General features: G+C 43.9%; 1 protein-coding gene across 45 annotated transcripts in view; it reads right to left on the bottom strand.

Annotated features, from left to right (window-relative positions):
- Positions 1-21,645, bottom strand: part of clasp1a (cytoplasmic linker associated protein 1a) — a 139,206-nt gene that overhangs the window by 90,617 nt on the left and 26,944 nt on the right. For 44 of the 45 annotated variants that reach the window (XM_061793506.1, XM_061793512.1, XM_061793513.1 and 41 more), the window contains exon 3: positions 1,429-1,507. In XM_061793506.1, coding sequence (XP_061649490.1) covers positions 1,429-1,507 — 79 coding nt within the window. Of the gene's footprint in view, positions 1-1,428; positions 1,508-2,979; positions 3,093-21,645 lie in introns of those variants that run through there. The other variant, XM_061793538.1, reaches the window with a different exon arrangement.

Genomic DNA, 21,645 nt, shown 5'->3' with positions numbered 1-21,645 from the left:
CCAATATTACATGACAGAAATAATGGGTGCTAACTTACTGTAAATAAATTACTTCACAAACACTGAGACCTTAGAGTATGATTTGACATAACGCCGGCATGTTGACATACAACCATTAGTGCTAGCACTAGCTTGCTAGGCTACATAACATTTTGTTGCCTGCTTGCGAGGGGTATCGTATTAAAAGTATGTGAACATACCTCAAGTGATCCTTGAATTAAAGCGAGCACCGGTAACCACCAGTACACGTTTTCCCTCATTTTGTTCTTATAATACATACGACGCGGCAAGGTGACCGACTGGTTAGAGCGTTAGCCTCACAGTTCTGTGGACCCGGGTTCAATCCCCGTCCCCGCCTGTGTGGAGTTTGCTTGTTCTCCCCGTGCCTGCGTGGGTTTTCCCCGGGCACTCCGGTTTCCTCCCACATCCCAAAAACATGCATTAATTGGTGACTCTAAATTGCCCGTAGGTGTGACTGTGAGTGCGAATGGTTGTTTGTTTGTATGTGCCCTGCGATTGGATGGCAACCAGTTCAGGGTGTACCCCGCCTCCTGCCCGATGACAGCTGGGATATGCTCCAGCACGCCCGCGACCCTAGTGAGGAGAAGCGGCTCAGAAAATGGATGGATGGATGGAATACATACGACGCGATCCATTGTTGTTGTTGTCGTCGTCACGGTAACGAGTGTATCCAGTCACGTTTGAGTTGACAAGATAAAGCCCAGTGATTGTAGAAGACTGATGCGGTGGTATCGGAATACAGGATTTTATTGCAGTAGTCTGGCATAGTGCAATCGTGAAAGACCAAATTTGTCTTGTAGTCTGATCCAGGCATTACGTGTTGTCTGTCCCACACTGCCGCCATGTTTTTTTATTTTTTAATAACTTTATTGGCGGTCAGATACTTACAGTACTATGTCAAAAGACACACGACAAGGCTAAAAATAAACTAGCTTTTGGATTCAAATATACTGTACACAATGGCGACGCGGAGTAAATGTCTTTTGGAGCTGATCAATGACATCATGGATCGGATCAGCGAATTATGACATTAAAGCCAATCAGCATAAAATGCTAATTATCGGCCAATACCGATCAAGCCAATCAGAAAGTGTCAAGTCTAATAATAAGAGGGCTACAAGTTCACCATTGAGTTCACCAGTTACAGATCTGCAAGATTTTTGTTGGCAAGCCTTTAAATTTATAATTTAACATTGTTAGGCCTTAATTTCAGTTGCTTAATATTTGAAACTAAATAGTGGCAAATGCATATACTAATATATTTTACGAGACAAGACTGTCTGAATGGATTCTAAAGTCTGAACCCATAAATTAAAGTCTGGAAACCAAATGTCATGGACTTTGATAACATACAATCATTCATTATCATTATGTTAGATACACACACTGATGATAGTTGAAACTTACCTGTTCCCACATGGGCCCGAAATCTCTCTTGTAACCTCGTCACTAAAGCAGAGAGGAGATCCAAGCCTAGCAGAGCTACCTAGTGGAGACACAGTATAATATTGGTCATTCCACTGAGGTGGTACACAATTTGTGACATGTAAGAAAAATTTAAGAACTTGAATCATTTTGTTGAAAATATGTCAGTAAAATTTCCTTGAAGTATACCAGTTACATTTAGGGGTTCATGGGATAAAAACATACATAGTTTACTTAATATGACAATTATTTGACCAGTGGTCGCTTGTAACACTGACTCTAGATATGAACATGGAAAGCTGTTTATTGTATGAAAAGCTTTTGACACAAATACTAGGGTTAGAGTAGGTTCACAAACCAATTTATGTCAAACTTGTTAATGCACCGCAAAATATCGAGTAAAAAATTTACTTAGGGCAAATATACATGTGTGTAACATTGACTAAAAATAAAACATAGAAAATAAAGGACCTGAATACTAACACATATAAGTGAATGAATTCAGTGGGTATCAGAACTTAATAGGACTAGTGAATTTTTCAATATCAGTTTCCTTACTTGGTATGATATCCTTCACAGTTAGACCATCAACTTGAAGCTTGAACATTGACATGTTCCATCACTTGTGATTTTTAATTTCCAATTCAATCATCTGACCAACTATGTTTATCTAATTGTTTGTACATGATAAACAATGTAAAGTCAACAATATAGATCACAATATAGATTTTATTTTAATTCAGGTTTAACTATTGCCATTTTTTACTTTAATATGGTACATGACCATGGACACTTAGTGGCAGCCAGAGGCATCTGGCTTTGTCAGTTGGAAGTACACACAAAATTGTTTATGAAGAACAGCATGTACGTAACTTTGACTGGGCTTTCAGCCAGTCAAATACATTTCCAGTTACACACACCATGGCATTTCAGAGTTTCAGCATGTATTCCAAATACCAATCCTTGACTGAAGAATACTATGATTTCAAAACGTTAACACATAGTTCTGAACATAATGTCTCTACAGAAGTCAGTGTTAGTAAACGATAATCCAGCCATTCAGACCTGTGCGTAATTGTGACACCAGCGGTTTTTGCCAGTGCCCATGTCATGTTACAAGCACCAGTAACAATCCACAGTGCACCACACAACATCGACATTTTTATCAACAAAGTGTATCATATGTTTTGATCAAAGATTGTTAAAAACTTTGACAGGAGGACTTTATAATCGGAACCGAATCCAAGTTTAATAATAAGGATTAAAGTATGCGCGCAATCATGACCACATCCTCAACACTGCTGTGACTCATCACAATTACCAGCAAGTCAGCAGTGCAGTCAGGAGACACAGAATACAGTCTGTGCACTAGCGATAGAAAACGGTCGAAATTCACCAATCATTTCTCCTTCAACGAATCAAACAAGAAACCATCTAATTCTATGCAAACTCGCTTTTCATCTTTGCTAGTAACTTGACCGTTCGAGATTGACGCTTGTAACATTTTTACATCATTTTCTTGAAAACACTTACCAGGTTCTACCGGCCCCTCCATGTTCCCATCAAGCTCAAATGCTGCCGTATGCTTGTCGTATGTAAGCCGAGAATGGGTTTGGGTCATCTATGTCGCAAAATAGTGGACCGTTTTTGTTATTTTGTCCAAGTCGCTCGAACGAAAATATGACCGACACTTAAAAATGTAAGTCAATATTGTCTCCTACTCCTTCTGAAGCAATTGATTGATCGTTCTATGATTATTTTGGGAGATTATTGCATCAATTCCAAATAGCCGTCGTAAAATGGTCGTTATTTGTTTACAGTTATGAAATTGAGTGCCGCTTGCTCGTAACGCGTTTTGACCGACAAAGTTATTTCTAATAAGTGCCTCTAAGAAATCTTGCCGTGGAACATCATTAACTTCTGTTGAGTGGTAGGCGGACCCTTTTAGCAGATAGTGGCGGAGTGGTTGCATGATTTTGCCAATATTTTTCACACTGTGCCTATTTCCGTTGATGACTGCTAAAATGTCACACTTCGGCGCTGGTCAAAAACCACAAAAATGCGTTTGACATGGTTTATTGCAAAATAATTGGAGGTGGAAAATTCTTGATACAATATTATTTTATATCTACATGTCGATACCTGATTACTGACGATACTGTTGTGTGTTAATATTTGATGCCTTTTAATGTATTTTACCGTTAATAATTGCTCGTAACATTTCACCACATCCGCGGAATGACCCATATTTGTTTTATTACAGCTCAATAAGCCACCACGGGTCCAAAGAAAGTTGCAAGCGTCAGAGCTGATAAAGAAGATGAGAAACACCATAGAATTCAGGAAAGAAGTAGTAGCAAAGTACAGAAATGGCCGATTCCCCTCCCAAACAATTACCTTCCTCCTCTCTCTCCCCTCCTTGCCGTCTTTCATACACCATCAAGAGTCTTCAATAAAGGTAAAAGTGATGCTTTTATAATGTAGCCATTTTTTGTTACCATTTATATTTATTTCACATTGTTTTCTGTATATAAAACTATAGTAATTCTATTTTTGAATGTCTAGAAAAATTCATCAGATTTACATCACGGGAATTATTGCTTCAGTTTTTGAACGATACGGTTTTAGTCAGACCTTTTAGAATGGATTAATCAGCAATGTTCCACTGGACTGTTTATCTAGATACTAGGGAGTTGTGTTGAGCCTATTTATGAACGTGGTCTTACTGATTTGAATGTTTACATTCACCAATCTAAGTCTGACTAGAAAAGATCAGGTGTACTCTGCATAACTCAGTGGCTAAAGAACACCACCTCCACAAAACTCTTGTGCAAATTAATACAGACAGCCTACTTTTCTTTGCAGACAGACTGCTAATCTATAGCCACACACTACCACACTTCAAAACACAAATCTAATAGAAATCATTCTAAAAATCCCCTCAACTATCTTGTTGACGGATATCACATCACTTTGTATAAAGGTAAAAAACTTTTTAAATTCAATACAGCATAACTCGTGAATAGATTTGTTATTCCTTGTGAGAAGAAGCAGGCCCAAGCACCAAAACAGGAGCTTAGCATGGGCTTTTTTTTTTCTCACAGCGAAAAATAAAGCCTGAAAAGGTATTTTGAGGTTATGCTCGTATCCGCTTCAATTCGATGGAATTAAACCTGCTGCAATAATCATCGTTGGCTACAATGAATGCAAGCTTTGCTATTTCATCCACTGTTATGTCTAGGGATGCACGATAACTATTGGACCGATAACTATCGACAACATTGCGTCCTTCGGGGGGTGGCATTGGGTCCCTGTGGCCTCCACCGGGTGGCCAGTTGTCGCGGCGCCTCGGTGGGGCTGGCGGACCGCCCTGGGTCCTTCGGTGTGGGACGTGTCCCGTCCACCGGGCGGTTCTCGGGTGGACCCCTGGGCCCGATCCCGCCCCTCGATTGATTGGGTGGGGTCCTCAGCCTTCGCGGTGCGGGCACAGCAGTTACAGGACACTGTCAGTCTTGCATGTGTCCGCAGGCACACACCCCTGGGACTCTTTCACTGGGTGTGGGGCCACTCACTTATTGCAACAAATAACTCATGAATATGCGAATTGCTTGGGTATCTCCCTCACTCACACTCTCGTCCTATAGACTTTTATAATTTACATAGTCAATCCCACCACACTTCAGTTTGTACAGCCGGGTTCACAATCCTTGTCCTGCATGCTTCCTCTCCTCTCCTTGTCCTATTCTATCTTGTCCTGTCCTTCCCTCACAGGGTGTAGTACTACAGCCCCATGCAACACTCATATCTAATGTTTCGTTGTGGTAGATATGTAATTATTTACTTTTCTCATCCTGTTACAATTAGTGATTTGTCTTTTGTATTCGTTTCTCTCTCGCCTCTAGAAACTTTGTTCTGTTCGACTGATCGATTCTGATTCTCAATAAACATCAATTAAGAAACCACAGCGGCATCTTAAAAACTACTGTGACACAGTAAAACTGTTCCAGCATAGAAGGGATACAGATTCTCCATTCTGCTTGACCTAATAGCCGAACAGGACCCACGTGATTCCAACAACAGGTTGCTAAGGTGCTAACATAGTGGCAAGGAGTAAGAGTGAATGTTGCTTGCTTAAAGTCGTTTATTGACACTCCAGTTGAAGTTCACTATGAAACTACACAGACATAACAAAAGAATTACACCTATTCAATGTTCAAATACATCACGGACTTAATTTAATCATTTTTGTTCACAAAAATCGCTAGCTCAAAACTAACACACAATCTATGAAAAACACCATTGATGAGCTAACGAAAATTAGCATCGAACTCACAGCACATCTCTCCCAAAATAATGACTATTGGTACACAAACGCTGTATAAGTTTTTCTCATACATACTGTTGCTGACTATTGTTCTCTGAGTAGTATCACTTGATCAAGCCTTTTCTAACATTCAGTACTACAAAATAAGTAAATTATGTATGATTATTGCTGAAATCAGACCACACAATGAAGTTATGGGAAAGAGTAGTGGAGGCTAGACTCAGGACAGAAGTGAGTATTTGCGAGCAACAGTATGGTTTCATGCCTAGAAAGAGTACCACAGATGCATTATTTGCCTTGAGGATGTTGATGGAAAAGTACAGAGAAGGTCAGAAGGAGCTACATTGTGTCTTTGTAGATCTAGAGAAAGCCTATGACAGAGTACCCAGAGAGGAACTGTGGTACTTCATGCGGAAGTCTGGAGTGGCAGAGAAGTATGTTAGAATAATACAGGACATGTATGAGGGCAGCAGAACAGCGGTGAGGTGTGCTGTCGGTGTGACAGAAGAATTTAAGGTGGACGTGGGACTGCATCAGGGATCAGCCCTGAGCCCCTTCCTTTTTGCAGTGGTGATGGATAGGCTGACAGATGAGGTTAGACTGGAATCCCCGTGGACCATGATGTTTGCAGATGACATTGTGATCTGCAGTGAAAGCAGGGAGCAGCTGGAGGAACAGTTAGAAAGATGGAGGCATGCACTGGAAAGAAGAGGAATGAAGATTAGCCGAAGTAAAACAGAATATATGTGCATGAATGAGAGGGGTGGTGGGGGAAGAATGAGGATTGAATGAGGGAGAAGAGATGGCAAGGGTAGAGGACCTTAAATACTTGGGGTCAACCGTCCAGAGCAATGGTGAGTGTGGTCAGGAAGTGAAGAAACGGGTCCAAGCAGGTTGGAACGGGTGGAGGAAGGTGTCAGGTGTGTTATGTGACAGAAGAGTCTCTGCTAGGATGAAGGGCAAAGTTTATAAAACAGTGGTGAGGCCAGCCATGATGTATGGATTAGAGACAGTGGCACTGAAGAGAAAACAGGTTGGATAAAATTAGAAATGAGCTCATCAGAGGGACAGCCAAGGTTCGATGTTTTGGAGACAAAGTTAGAGAGAGCAGACTTCAATGGTTTGGACACGTCCAGAGGAGAGAGAGTGAGTATATTGGTAGAAGGATGATGAGGATGGAGCTGCCAGGCAAGAGAGCTAGAGGAAGACCAAAGAGAAGGTTGATGGATGTCGTGAGGGAAGACATGATGGCAGTTGGTGTTCGAGAGGAGGATGCAGGAGATAGGCTCTCATGGAAAAGGATGACGCGCTGTGGCGACCCCTAACGGGACAAGCCGAAAGGAAAAGAAGAAGATTGCTGAAATCAGACCGATATCGGTATCGGCCAAAACTCAAGACTGCAATATCGGTATCGGGTCGAAAGTGAAAAAGTTGTATTGGGTCATCCCTAATATAAGCCATTAAAAAAATATTTTGCGGTTATCTGTATCGGCTTGGAGAAGCACCAAGTTATCGGTATTGGTGGAAAAAAATTTTTATCGTGCATCCTAATCATATCATAAATTATGATTAAGAATAAGAATAGTTAAGAATTGTTGTAAGACACAATATGTGTATACTTCTAGACTGTATTTGTATGGCGTGGCAGCCACAATGTCACAATGTCAGCAATTTCAAATCCTCCCATTTTGTCTTAAGGTGTTCACTGTCTTTAGCATTCAATCAACAAACCTCCTAGATGTCAAACCATGTCACAGTCATTTTGACCAATGTTCTGCATAAAACAGCAGAAAAAAAACTGGATTCTGATGGAAGGGGACCTTTAATATTATAGAAAAATATAACTATTCCTTTGTAGTTTAGCCAATAATAGCCAATAGTTTAGCCAATCTTTTTAATCCCAGTAGACAACTCGCTCACAAATTGTGCTTGAAAACTACTACTGTAAAATGTAGCAGAAGAAAATATTACACAATCCATTATATTAGTTACCCAATGGCAGCCTTACTCCATGTATCCAAACCATCCCATGTACTTGATCCACAAACATTAATTGGATGACTAATTAACATGCAACACCAACAGGTAATAATTTATGCATGAGGTGTGTGAGTCAGTGAGTCATCTCAACTCTGAGAAGCTCAGAGGCCTGGTGGCAACTAGATCAGGGGTGTCAAAGTATGAAAAACATAAGAGATATTGTGGTGGGGGTGGTTTTACTGGCTGCTATAAATGAAGGGCGAGGGGACACACTTAGGAAATGATTCCAGGTGAGTTAAATCACACACGTTTGTTATAAGTAGTCATCAATGTGCCCTTTAAGTCGGCAATACCATGGTTTTCTGCAGGGCGGCACGTCAAAGCGCTCTTGCTCAGAGTGTAGACAGCCCAGAATCTCACGAAATAGTTTCTGTTCAACTTGCCCTTCCTGCCACACACACAACAAAATGTCAACATGTTTGTAAGACTACTTGTTGGCATTCTCCTGATGTAATTCTTAATACATTTTCTCATTATTTACCGTAAACAGCACTAAGAGTGTCAGAGGAAATGTTGATTCCCCCATTCACACAAGTCTTATGAAGTATGGGCCGTGGAGGGACCGGGGCTCAAAGGTGCAATACAGTTCGGGCCTCTGTCTGCCACAATGTCCTGGCCTGTCAGGTTCTGATGGGGTCGCTCACGTTTGTCACGTTCTGTCAAGGCTTTCTAAGGATGAAACGTGGACGCCGGGTAACTTTGGAGCATATTTGTGGTTCCAGCAGAGTCAAATGAGGCAAATGAGGTCCTGTCTTCATAGTAGGCATCAACATAAGGGTGACACATACTCACCCATGCTTAAAAAATATTTTATAATATTACTTTTCTGTCAACAACTTTCACTAATCCATCTCTTGTGCTAAAACACGCAAAAGAGCCTGTTTTTCTGTTACATATACAGTGTAAACAGTGAGCTTGCATTAGTAGCATTAGTTACATACTGTCAGGTTTAGTTGTGTACACCCTGTTTTACTACAGAACAATAGGTTTCTCATCCCAACTGTGACTGCCACTGCAAGTGTTTCGACACTTTAAAGGTCTCTCCAGACATCCACCGCAATCACGGCCTGTAACGTTTGCCCATCCCGCCTCCTCACGTTGTTTCGCGACCACAAATTTGTCCTCGGTGGGAACATCGTGTATTAGATCCACAGCAATAGATTTACCAAGATTTTAAAAATACATATAATACACATATTGATATTTCTGAATAAATCTTTGACATCAACTACACACATCAGCATCAAGTATGTCATAGTGGTTTAGAAGAGAGGGTAGCAGCGTTCGGCCTTTTGCCTGTAACTGCACTACAGCACTCACGACAAGCGGCACACAGACACACAAAACAGGACTTTTCCAGTTCACTTCATCCAACAGCTAAGCTTCATGTTCAACATGCTGCAGAAAAACTGAAATTGCAGTGTCCTCCTACAAACATTTTGTCTACTTATGCTGATACATCTCACAATCTTTTTCAAGTTTAGATGTACAGTACTTGTTGACATATTTTTAGCTTTGTTTAAATTAACGAGAATTGTGGTGTTCCCACTCAACGTTTCAGAGGCAGCTTCTGTTGATTAAAATCTCCCCTCTGTCCCATCATCCAGTCAAACATCAGCTCAATCAAGATGGCGCCTACCCGTGTGGTCGCCTCAGTTACGTGCTCTCTAGTATTGTCTATGTTTTTGTGTTTTTCGTTCATCTATGGAGACATTTTGAGACTCACTTACACAAGGGAAGACTAAACATTAGGGATTCTACCACAGACTTTCTTTCACCAACTTTCGCAAATCCGCTCAGTTTTTTCTCTGAGTTACTCACTGGGGGGGCTGCGGTCTATGGCGCATGGAGGCGAAGGCGACGAAGGCGGAAGCGCGACGGCATCCAAGTGAAGCTCCGCAAGAGAGGATACAGATTGCCATTCCCGTCAATCCAGGTCACGAATCTATGCTCCCTACCCAACAAAATGTATGAGCTTCATCTTCTTTTTTTTTTTTTTTTTTTGTATTTGTCCAGATGTGATTAGTGAGAAATATATACAGTGAATGGTGTGAGTGTGTGCTAAGTAAGTTATTAAGAGGCATGGCTCCCGCAGGTCGGGCCCCTACCAACCCTTGAGGACTTGCACGCTGCCAGAACTGACAAGAACATGCAAAATCCTCTTGGACCCTCCACATCATTGGTCACCAGCCCCTTCCCTCAGGTAGGCGCTATCAATCAATGCAAACTAAAACAAACACATTCCAATCGCTTCTTCCCTCTTGCCATTAACTTCTTAAACAGTTAACTTACAATTCCATTGTAACATGCTGCCAATTTTGTCTTGAGGTTGTCACATCTCTGTCGGGCCAATTATACATTATTCGTGCACTCACTGTAGTAGTTTCGCCACCCTGCACTACTTGCATATGTGTTGTTGACCAATACTGGCCACTCATGTGCTTGAGAAGTATCTGCACCATTTGCACAATTGACATTATCCCAAATTATTGCAATACTCGTCACTTTAAACTGTATCATATTCTTGAAGTCTCTGCGCCCTTTGCACAATGATCATTGCACCGGACTATTGTTCTATTAGTCATTTCAAAATGCCCTAATTGCTTGAGGACTTTTTGTACAATTGTCCAAAAAAAACTTGTATCGGCATTACCACATTACTAGTAACCTTTTATTGCTCATTGGGTGTTATGTCTTCATGTCTCAAAAGTATTCTCTGTCAATTGACTGTCTGTTGTCGTACTAGAGCGGCTCCAACTACTGGAGACAAATTCCTTGTGTGTTTTTGACATACTTGGCAAATAAAGATGGTTCTGATTCTGATTAAATAGCGCTGACTGTGGCCTCCAAGGCCAGCCGTCGAATAGAAGAGGCCTTACATCGTGCTCCTAATGCGTTAAACACCTTCCACACAACAATTTCAACTTTTTTCAAAACCACTAGTCATCAAGAGTTGGCAAGATTCTGAAATCTGTCACCTATCAGTAAACTGGGCAGTGTCCAAAAATATACGTTATGGGTAAAAAAATGTAAAAGTACGGAGCTGTCATTTGCAGAAAAAACAGCTTCCACTCTTCAGGATGACTTCCTTTAAGATTTTTGCATGCATCTGTGTGATTTTGTCCATTCAGCCAGAAGCACGTGTCAGCAGTCACTGACATTGAAGGAGAGGGCAATTTTTCATTCCCAGTGATCTGATTAATTGTTACGTGCTTAGTGCCAGGCTATCAAGTTCTACACCGAACTCATCCAATTATCCATTTTCCGTACCGCTTATACTCACTAGGGATGTGGGCGTGCTGGTGCCTATCCCAGCTGACTCTGGGCGAGAGGCGGGGTGCACCCTGAACAGGTCACCAGCCAATCGCAAAGTACAAGTAAACAAAAAACCATTCACACTCACATTCACACCTATGGGCAATGTAAGAGTTTGCAATTAATCTACCATGCATGTTTTTGGGATGTGGGAGGAAACCGGAGAAAACCCAACCAGGCACCAGGAGAACACACAAACTCCACACAGGCGAGGCTGAATTTGAACCCGGGTCCTCAGAACTGTGAGGCAGATGTGCTAACCAGTCGCCCACCGTGCCGCCCTCATCCAATTATATTATTTCCAATTTTTTATTTTTTTTTGTATTGCTGAATGATATTAATTCAACTAGATTTTTTTTCCTCATAATTTCATTCTGTGGTTGTTCAGATTATAATTCAAATGCAACTGAGACTCGAGTGTAAACATACCAAGTTCCCAAAGTGATCTAAATGCACTGACAGGAAAATATTTCTAACATCATGAGCATGAAGCTGCATAAAACGCATCAGTTGGGGAGAGAGACATGCTAACAATCAATGGAAGTAAATGAGAGCTTTTTCATGCTTTATATCAACTTCATATGCCAAACAAAATTATTAATTTTTTTGACAATATCGTTGAAGTCTAATGCACACACTATCACAATTGCATTCTGATAAATAAAAAGCTCACGCGGGTTCTGCAAATCACTCACTGAACCAGACACCATTACTGCACAGAACAATGACTTTAGATACTTTAAATCTTATATAATACAAGTGTGGGATGTTGCAAATAAGTCTTAAAAAAATAACTTAAAGAATAAATATTCAAACCACCACAAGACTATTTGACCTGATGTTTTAATCATTTATACACATACATTTACAACTTTTGATTACATAATTACTGTAAGTACAGTAGACTCGTGTCCATATTGTTATGAAATAGCAATGGCTATTTGCACCGAGTCCTGGTCCTCCCCACCATAACAGGGCTACAACTCTTACCTAAACAAAGTACAGTAGAACCTCAATTTACATTTTATAACCTGTAGGGCTGTGCATAAATTGATGGTGATTTGAACTGAGATTTGAGTGGGCCTGAAAAAGCAAACACCACAAATCTTGGAATATTCAGGGGCTTCCGTGGTGTGTGGCGTCTGGTGCGCCGCGGGCCACGACCTGCACACCGCTGGGCTTCGGTGGGTTCAGCTCTCGGTCAGCTAGATGGGTGGGGCTGTGGGTTGCGTCTGTGCGTTGGGTCGGCTGGCGGGGTGGGTGGCTGCTTGCACTTTTGCACCGATGGGTGTTTTTTGCCGTTTGTTTTGGTCCTCGGGCCGAGGTGGGTGTCGATGGCAGGGGGGCCACTTGGCATTGAGCTGGAGCTTCGCCGTGGCGGCCTTGCGTCGCAGTGGGTTGGGACGGGGTTCGCATGTGTGTTGTCTCGTGGTGTCTTGGGCACTGGCCCTGTGCCTCGTTGATGGGGGACGGGGGGGATCGGCGTTTCATGGCATTTGGTTTCATCCATTGAAAGGGAACGGTGGAAGGTCGTCAGTGCCGTGTGGGGTTGCTTTTTGTGTCGGGGTGCCGTGTTCCGGTGCGTGCCCTTCAGGGTGGGGGGCTGTGGGCTCAGAGCAGGGAGTTGGATTGGGGCTTGTGCATGTAGACCATTTGGCGTGGTGGGCCAGTCCCGAGTGGCTGCATTGGCGGTGCTGTATTTGACTTTTGGCTGGGACATCAATGGGTGGGTGTCGGACTGATTGGGTTATTTCCGCACGCATTGCCTTTTGGTTCAGGGGTTTGATATTGGTGCTGGTTGTGGGGAGCCCCGGGTCGGGTGTTTATTTTGGTCTGTGCCGCGGGCTGCTGCTGGGAGGGTGTGTGTTTGTGGTTTTGGCGCCCCCTTATTTGAGCCGTGTGGGTTTCTTTGGCTCCGCTTCCGGGGGTCGGGGCCGGTGTCGCTCAGATTCGGGCGATGCCGGCCTGCTCTCTGTCCCGCCATGCTTCTCTCGTGCAGATTTTTTTTAATGCACTACATACATTCACATGTCCTTGGGGAGCTGGTCGGCCTGGGTGGGGGTGACGGGGTTTGGTCAATATTGCCCTGTATCCGTCTCGCCTCACCCCCACCAGTTTCTCCCATTTTAATGCACTAAACCCCACCCCACACATTCACGGTGAACGGATAATGGTTGCCAGTCTGGGACCTGATAACCATAATAATAGGGTGGGAGGTGGGTTTTCAATTTTCTTTTGACTGGACTCCTGGGGCCTGCGCCCTCCCCCACCCCCAGTTGTTGGCCCGCAGAGGAGTGGGGGTCCCCCACCACATTCCGGTTCCGTGCGATTCTCTGTTCCGTTTCTTTCGGGGGGCTGGGTCGGGGAGAATTGTGTGGTTTGAATGGTGGGTGTCCGGGTTTGCTTCCTGTTTTGGGCTTGTGGCCTTTTGTTTTGAGGGGTGTGCGCCGGGGCTCGGCATTTTGGCGCGGGGGGTGGCTTCGCGCAGGCGACTTTTTCAAAATTGTTTATTTATTTAGCGGCACGGTGGCCGACTGGTTAGAGCGTCAGCCTCACAGTTCTGAGGACCCGGGTTCAATCCCCGGCCCCGCCTGTGTGGAGTTTGCATGTTCTCCCCGTGCCTGCGTGGGTTTTCTCCGGGCACTCCGGTTTCCTCCCACATCCCAAAAACATGCATGAATTGGAGACTCTAAATTGCCCGTAGGCATGACTGTGAGTGCGAATGGTTGTTTGTTCCTATGTGCCCTGCGATTGGCTGGCAACCAGTTCAGGGTGTACCCCGCCTCCTGCCCGATGACAGCTGGGATAGGCTCCAGCACGCCCGCGACCCTAGTGAGGAGAAGCGGCTCAGAAAATGGATGGATGGATGGGTTTATTTATTTATTTATTTTTAATGTATTTGTTTATTTTATATTATTTAATTATATTTTTGTTTGGATGGACCGAGTGCTGTGGGGCGCTGCCTCCTTTCCCGATTTTCACTGTTGGGGCGCGGGGTTGGAGTTTGGGGTGCTGTGGGACGTCGTTTGTGTGGGCTTTGTCCTGGTTCATTGTGGTGTGGGGTTGCTGTGTTAGGGTTTTGGCTCTGTGTTGAGCTTTTCTCTGTCGTCGGCGCATGCATTTGTTTGGGGACTGGAGTGGGCGCTGGGGACAGTCGGTGCGGGGGTGTGGCTGCCTGTTTGCCCTGTAGGCTGTCTGGGTGTTGGCATGGACGTTTTCTGTGGTTTCGCTAGCCTGGTTGGCTGGGAGTTGGCATCGCTGGGGCTCCGTGCGGTGTGGGGCTCGCGCATGTTGGGCGCTGCGCGTTCTGTGGGCCTCCTTTGCGTGGTATGGTTTTTGCTCCCGGTGTTGTGCTGAGGCGAGTGGTCATTGATTTTGGTAGGTTTGGTGCGCGGTTTTGTTTGCCGCCGTTGGGCGCGGGTGTATCTTCTTGCGTGCTCTTCTTTGTTGGTTCTCACCGCTTCTTCTTTTTCGGGGTGGGCGGGCTGTGGACGTCGGGGCTGGGGGCCGGGGTTTTTGGGCTTAGTCCCGGTTGCGGTCGATTCTCGAATGCCCAGCCCTACTCATGACGGGCGCTTAGCTAAGGCCGTTTTTTTTGGGTGGTGGGTGGTGGCTGGTTCCTGCGCTGGGCCCTGTTGGTGTCCGGGGTCCCCACGCTGTCCGTGGGGTTTGGGGGCGGCGGTGGGCACACTGGGTGGGGGTGCATAGGGGGCGGTGGGCCAATGTCCCTCCCCAGCCCCACCCCCCCTTGGGACTGGTCGGGGCGCTTCGGTCGGGCTTGGGACTTCCCTAGGTCCTGGGTGGTCGGTGGCGTCCCCTCGGTTGGGTCCCCTGGTGGACAGGCTCGCTGACTCAGCATATCCGTACACCAATTGACTAACATGCATGTGATAAAGTGTTCATTCACTAAAGTGTTCGACAGAAACTATAGACTTTAATTACTTGTGCTAGGGTCACTAATAAAAACACAGGGTATACTAACATATCAACTCACAGGTTCTTACAGATGTTTTGACACTAAAAAAGAATCCCACCACACCACTCGCCAGTAACACTGCCTTGCTCATTTTCCCACATCCTGTCCTGTCCTTCTCTGTCCTCTCTTATCTGGTTCTCTTGGTTAGTTATTGCATGTCTTCACCGGGTGTGTCCCCCCAATCTACAAATATCAAGACTGTCTCATTATTGTTTTGCTGTGGTTTTCACCCCTTGTCCCCCTGTCCACTCTGTCCCTCTGTCTGTCCCCCCAAAGCCCTTTTCTGTCCGGCTGCATTTTCAATAAACATCAGAATAAGTAAACATTTAAAAATAAAGGAGGGAGTATTTCAAACTCCCCTGTTGCACAGCAAAAGTGTTCCAGCACTAAGGCATACAGATCCACCATTATGTAAGGCCATGCAGTTGAACAGGACAGGTTATTTAAAAAAAAATAAAAGAATATTGTCATGCCCTTTAAGAGTTATCATGCTGCTTTGCCTTCGTCAGCTGCCGTTTCAGTGTAATTGATTATTTTCCCGTTAAATTACAGCCTCCGTAGATTTAATCACGATCTCTGGTTCATAGTGCACGGAGGCTGCTAAAAGACGTGTTAGCTTCTCCATGCATACAGCCATATTTGAAATCGTTTTCTCACCATTTCCTCTCGCTGTTTGTGCCAAGAAAAAGCATCGCAACCAACGAAGAAGAACGCACACGAAGACGTGCTCGTGCCCAACGGGGGAGGCGAACAAAAGCGTGTCTTAACTTTGTTAAACTAAATGACCAGTCGCCTCACTGCAACACTTGGAATAAGATTATATTGTGCAAAGGAGGCTTTCACGTGTATAAGTCTGATGCGCTCCCTCCCACTCCGAGCCTCAGCCTACACCGCGCGAGCTTTAGCAAAGTCACCTCGGGCCGCATATTAGTCCGCCACGGAGTAATATTTACAATTACATCTGTGTGTATGATGGATATGTGGAATGGATCTAGCTGCCAGCATTCAAGGAGTACGAAACAGCATATGACGTCAGTGACAGCAACGGCGATTCCCCCCCCCCCCAGGAAAAACTAATCTATACGATTTAGATAAATGTCCTATTTTGAGTTTGAAACCGCGAATTTCGCCGAGAGGCGACTGATTTGCTGCGATTGGCTGGCGACCAGTTCAGGGTGTACCCCGCCTCCTGCCCGGTGATAGCTGGGATAGGCTCCAGCACGCCCGCGACCCTAGTGAGGAGCAGCGGCTCAGAAAATGGATGGATGGATGGCGACTGATGATGTATGTTACAAATCACCTTCTCTTTCTTGCATTTTAATGTGCATTTTTTACTGGTTTGACTAAAGAGCCTTGTTTACATTCACCATGAATATAACTAGACCCCTACCCCCCAAAAAAAAAAATTTTAAATTCACTTTTCAATATTGAACAGTGTTTATTTAAATTTTTTAAAAGATTTTAAAAAATAAGGTATATGTTTCCAACTTAATTCTGGGGCTGGAACGGATTTATTGCATTACCATGCATTTCAATAGGAAAAACTACCTAAGTTTGCAAACATTTATAAGGACCAATCTCACTGCCAGAGACGCCTCCGAGACTGATCAGTTACAGCGACACCGGGAGACCGAAACATTGCTTACGCTCTCACCAGTAGGATGTCTGGGGGACGTATCCAGACAACATGACAGCAAATTCACCCAGAAGTCGCTGATGTAAATACAGTATATTGTTAGCTTAAAAAGCATAATTGCCAAAGTCACGATGTCAATAAAACATACCAATGGGTTTACTAAAAATTATTATTCTCGGTCCTCCAGGTCATGGTAATCTGGAAAGGTTGAATTGCTGTAACTGGACTCTTCTAGCTTGTTGAATTGGTGGTCTTTTTTCTTGTTTCCCAAAAAATGACTTGGGTAATTATGCTATTAGGCTAATGCTATATATTTTTTAAATAACTGTATAACATATATTGTGTTTATGTGCGAGCGTGTGCGTGCAAGCGTGTGCATTAATCGATTGCCTACAGAAAGCGAGACATAGGTTTCTACATGTGCAGAGGCTTAATAACAGCTCCCAATTAAGATGAAATTAAACCGTTTACACTTTCAATGTACAGGTTGGGCAATTAATAAAATTTTAATCGTGATTTAAATTTTGGCTTTTCACAATTATAAAAATTAGTAATCTGCGGCAGGCGTGGCTTGTTGCGTGGAGTTGCTGCTGCAGGTGCCACCCGCCACCACCCAGTTGAGCGCTTGACAACAAAAGAGAATACTTACGTCACTTATCATTTTTTAGTGACCCAAGCACACTAGTTGTTCTTTTGTTTTGCTGTCGAACTCTCAAATGCAGGGGCGATGTGTCCCGAAGTTTCATTCAAAATATCAGGACGATCGTTCTGATATTTTCAGAGGTTGCAGTGGGCATACGTTGTCCACATATATTGCAGTTTTGTGACAAGAAGCTACATTTTAAGCTTTTTCACTATAGTGAGTGCATAGGATTCGTCAAAGGTCCTCCAATTAAATTGAACATATTCAATTTCACTGCGACTCCCTGGCGACCCGGCTGGTCTTCAGGAGACTCCACGAGACATCACAAAGACAATGCCGCAACCAGCAGAGACTCAAGTTGCCATCGGGTCATGACAGCAGGTAAAAATGTGGCATTTCAAAGTATTGAATGTTGACCAAGTAAATGCAAATATAGTTGATGCATTTAAGACTGAAAGGAGACTGACATTCTTTAAAAATGATTCTGGTACAACAGTGGCATCCAATGTTTCAGAATGTTGAAATAGTTAAGATGATATAGAAGCATAGACCCAACTGATCATTCATTATGCCCAACATAACACAGTGGAGGGGAATGTTTCACAGATTGCATAATGGTTTGACATTAGAACTCATCCAACCTCAGGACTATCATTAGCTCCAAATGAAAACAGTAAGTAAATACTTGCAGCATTGCAAACAGCTGTTTCTTATGAGACAACACAAAGAGAGAAAACAAGAAGAATAGAGAAGGAAAGGGAGCTGGAGTTCTGAAAAGGAGTTCAAATAAAGGAGCAACAGGAGGTTTCTTTCAAAAGATGAGTGTTGGGACAAATCGTAGATAAGGGAAGAGTGCTAAAATTACACAATTCAAACACGAGCAACAGAAACATGCCTATTTTAATGGAACCCTAATTAATATAATTGCAATAACCTGTGCCTGTCATATCCTGTTGTAGACTGCAGTATACTCATTCACTAAGAGAATTTGACTGCTGTGAAAAAGGTTATTAAGTTAGTGGTCCTACAGTACTTTGACAGGACTGTATGTTTTGGTCGAACTGCTGGGGGAAAAACATGCATTCGCAATGCTTAATAAACAGAAATGTATACAGCGAGGTGGACATGCCTAAATTAAAGTGAGAAATTGATAAATGTAAACAATCTGTAGCAGCTTTTTCTCCAGGAAACAGAGCCCCTACCCCAATACCCATATAATAATGCTGATGATTTCCCAGTATGAGCACACATGGATCTTTACTAAAATTTAGTCAGAAAACTTCCCTGAAATAATCAGCTTACTGTTGCTGCAGCATGCATTTATATCACCTCTTTCTTAAAGAACCAAGACTAGTTTGTACTGGCAGAAACGTTTAGCCATCAGCCTCTTTTAAGAGTATTTGTTCTAAAACAGTTTAGGTGCAGCTAACAACAGCCGCATGTCCTAAAGGCAGAGATGTGGCCGATCAGACGGCAACCACGAGATGGACTGTGACGTTAGTGATAAGTCCTGCCACAGGCAGGGTCTATAAAGAGCATTGGTATCAGGAATCACATTGACAAACTACAGTACCAGGAACACCCACACCTACCCAAACAACCCACCAATAACACTGTCCATGGGCATGAGGTATGCATAAATCATACTTTCATCATACTCGATGATGACAATGCAGTACAATAAGACGTAACAATAATATTAAAAACAATATTTAGAGAGCGCTAGCCGCTAGATGATAAAATGTTGTCCATAAAAGGTTCTCTAAAACCCCTGATTAAGCTTAAGCTTTTTTTAAAGCTACAATTAGCATGTAAATTACCGTGCCTAATACAGCTCACAAGAAAACATGAATCTTTACTGTGAGAGGAAAATCTACATCAATCAGGAAGAAGAGCTTAACTGTAAAGAACTTGACTGTATCATGGCAACTTGCTCAAGTCGTGTACAGTGGCCTGGAAAAACTCACAACTTGTGTTGACACACTAATTAATCTTAACTTCTACTGTACGGTATATGTTTAAAACAAGCTCAAACTGGGACGAAATCATGTTACGTTTAACAGATTACTGTATGTTTTACTTTAAATTAGCCAGATTTGCGATCCACTGTTTTGAAATGTTTAGGTAGTTTCCCATTCCAGAGGCACTGTCCCCGATTTCCACACGATGTTGCAGAGGCGTGTCAACCAGAACAGACCCACAACATCCAGCGCCTTGAGGAACTCCAGGCGAATTTCATCCACCCCCAGGGCCTTGCTACCCTCTCGTTCACCGCTGTGAACCCCAATGTGCAGGCACAGAGCCGGGGAGCAAATCATATACCCACCCCTGCTCGGCCCCTCTCACCTTTGGCACCTCCAGAGTGGAAGAGAGTCCAACCCCACTCAAAAGAACTGGTACCAGAGCCCAAGCTGTGTGTGGAGGCCAGCCCGACTATGATCGGGCTCCTTCCCTGCCAGAGAGGTGATGTTCCACGTACATAGAGCCAGCTTCTGTAGCAGTTGTAATACATGTAGTATTTAACAATAATCCTTTTCTAAATGTAGTTGCAATTTATAGATCTGCACTTCCTCTTCTTCAGCAGTCACGCGGGGTTGAGTATGCCTGTCCTCCTTCATTGGTCCTTGTGGGTCTTCATGTGTGCATAACGACCGATACTGGAGCTGCATACTTTGGTGCAGTGTCGTCAGGGCTGCGGGGTGAAGGTCATGGATTTGGCTCTATTCTGCAGCTGTATTTGACTCATGCAGCACGGTGGACATCAACATCAAATTGTGCAGGTCCCTCTCAGACAAGCTGTCTCCATGTTACCCGGTTGGCTGCTCTGGCCTCCCAGGTCTCAGGGTCCATGTGGCAGTTTTTGATATTAATTTTGATGTTGTCCTTGTACCGTTTCTTTTGGCCTCCTTGAGTGCGCTGTCCTTGCTTGGAGCTGGGCATGCATACAAGACCTGTTTTGGTCAGTGAGAGTCAGGCATGCGAACTACAGGGCCGGTCCATCTGAGCTGGTTTTATGTGATGGTCGCAGTGATATTACATCTGGTGGCTTCCTTCAATACGCTGGTGTTTATGCGTTTATCTTCCCAGGTGAGCTTGAGGATTTTCCTGAGGCACTGCTGATGGTATGTTTCCAGTACCTTTAGGTGACTGCTGTATGTGGTCCAGGATTCTGATCCATATAGTAGTGTGTGCAGCACCACCGCTTTGTAGACCAGCATTTTTGTGCTGGTCCGGATGTCGAGGTTTTCAAAAACCTTTGTTCCCAATCTCGAGAAAGCCTCACCAGCACAGCTAAAGCGAGTCTATTTCCTCATCGATGGTGGCTTTAGAAGATAAGAAGCTGCCGAGGTACATGAAGTGGTCCACATTTTTCAGTCTGCTGCTTTCAATTGAGATAGGTGGGGGTGAAGCAGTGCTGTTTGTGTTGGGGGTAGAGTATCTGAGTCTTTTTTATGTTGAGGGCCAGACCAAGCTGCTTGTATGCCTTGGCAAAAGCATCCATAATGCACTGAAGGTCCTGCTCTGAGTGGGTCACCAGGGCATTATCCTGAGAATAAGGCAGCTTCGTGATGGATGTGGTTGTAGTAGTAAACATTGCTTAATTAATACAGTGTCATGAACGGAACAGAGGATAGGACCCAAAAATGCACGACTCCAAAACAAAATGGACAGTTTCAAAAAAGAGAGGTTTAATATACGGGCATAGGTCGGTACACAGGCAGGCAATCCAAAAAAAGCAACAGTATCCAAAAACATGAGGCAAAAGGCGAGGTCGATAATCAGAACAGGGTCTAATCTAACTGTTAGTCTGTGACGTGGAAACAAGGAATGCTGGAACGCAACGACAAGGTACAACGAACTGGCGACGAGAGAGAATGAGACACGAGGATAAATACAAGGGGTAATTAGGGTGAACGAGGCACAGGTGGTGAAGATGCTCTCAGGAGCAGGTGTGTGTGAAACAGGGGGAAGACAAAAACCGCAACACACACCCTGTCATGGCCCTGTGTTTCAAGTTGTTTTTCTTTGTGTTGCAGTGTCTGGGTGGGCGTGGACATCGGTAACACACCTGTCATCCATTGTAATCATCAGCCTTTTTAGGGGGCCCCGTGACAGTGTGTGGGCATCGGAATATTCACTCGTTTTTGCCCCGTGTTTGCCGCCGTTCTGACCGCTGTCCAAATTTAGGCTCACTAAGATTATATCACCCGGACCGTTTGTCGTGTCTCCCTGCGTTATCTGTTTTTGATTCTCTCTGGTTGTGA

This window comes from Phyllopteryx taeniolatus, chromosome 12 (assembly GCF_024500385.1).
Source record: "Phyllopteryx taeniolatus isolate TA_2022b chromosome 12, UOR_Ptae_1.2, whole genome shotgun sequence".
NCBI classification, from domain to species: domain Eukaryota; kingdom Metazoa; phylum Chordata; class Actinopteri; order Syngnathiformes; family Syngnathidae; genus Phyllopteryx; species Phyllopteryx taeniolatus.
This window is presented reverse-complemented; position numbering and strand designations above follow the sequence as displayed.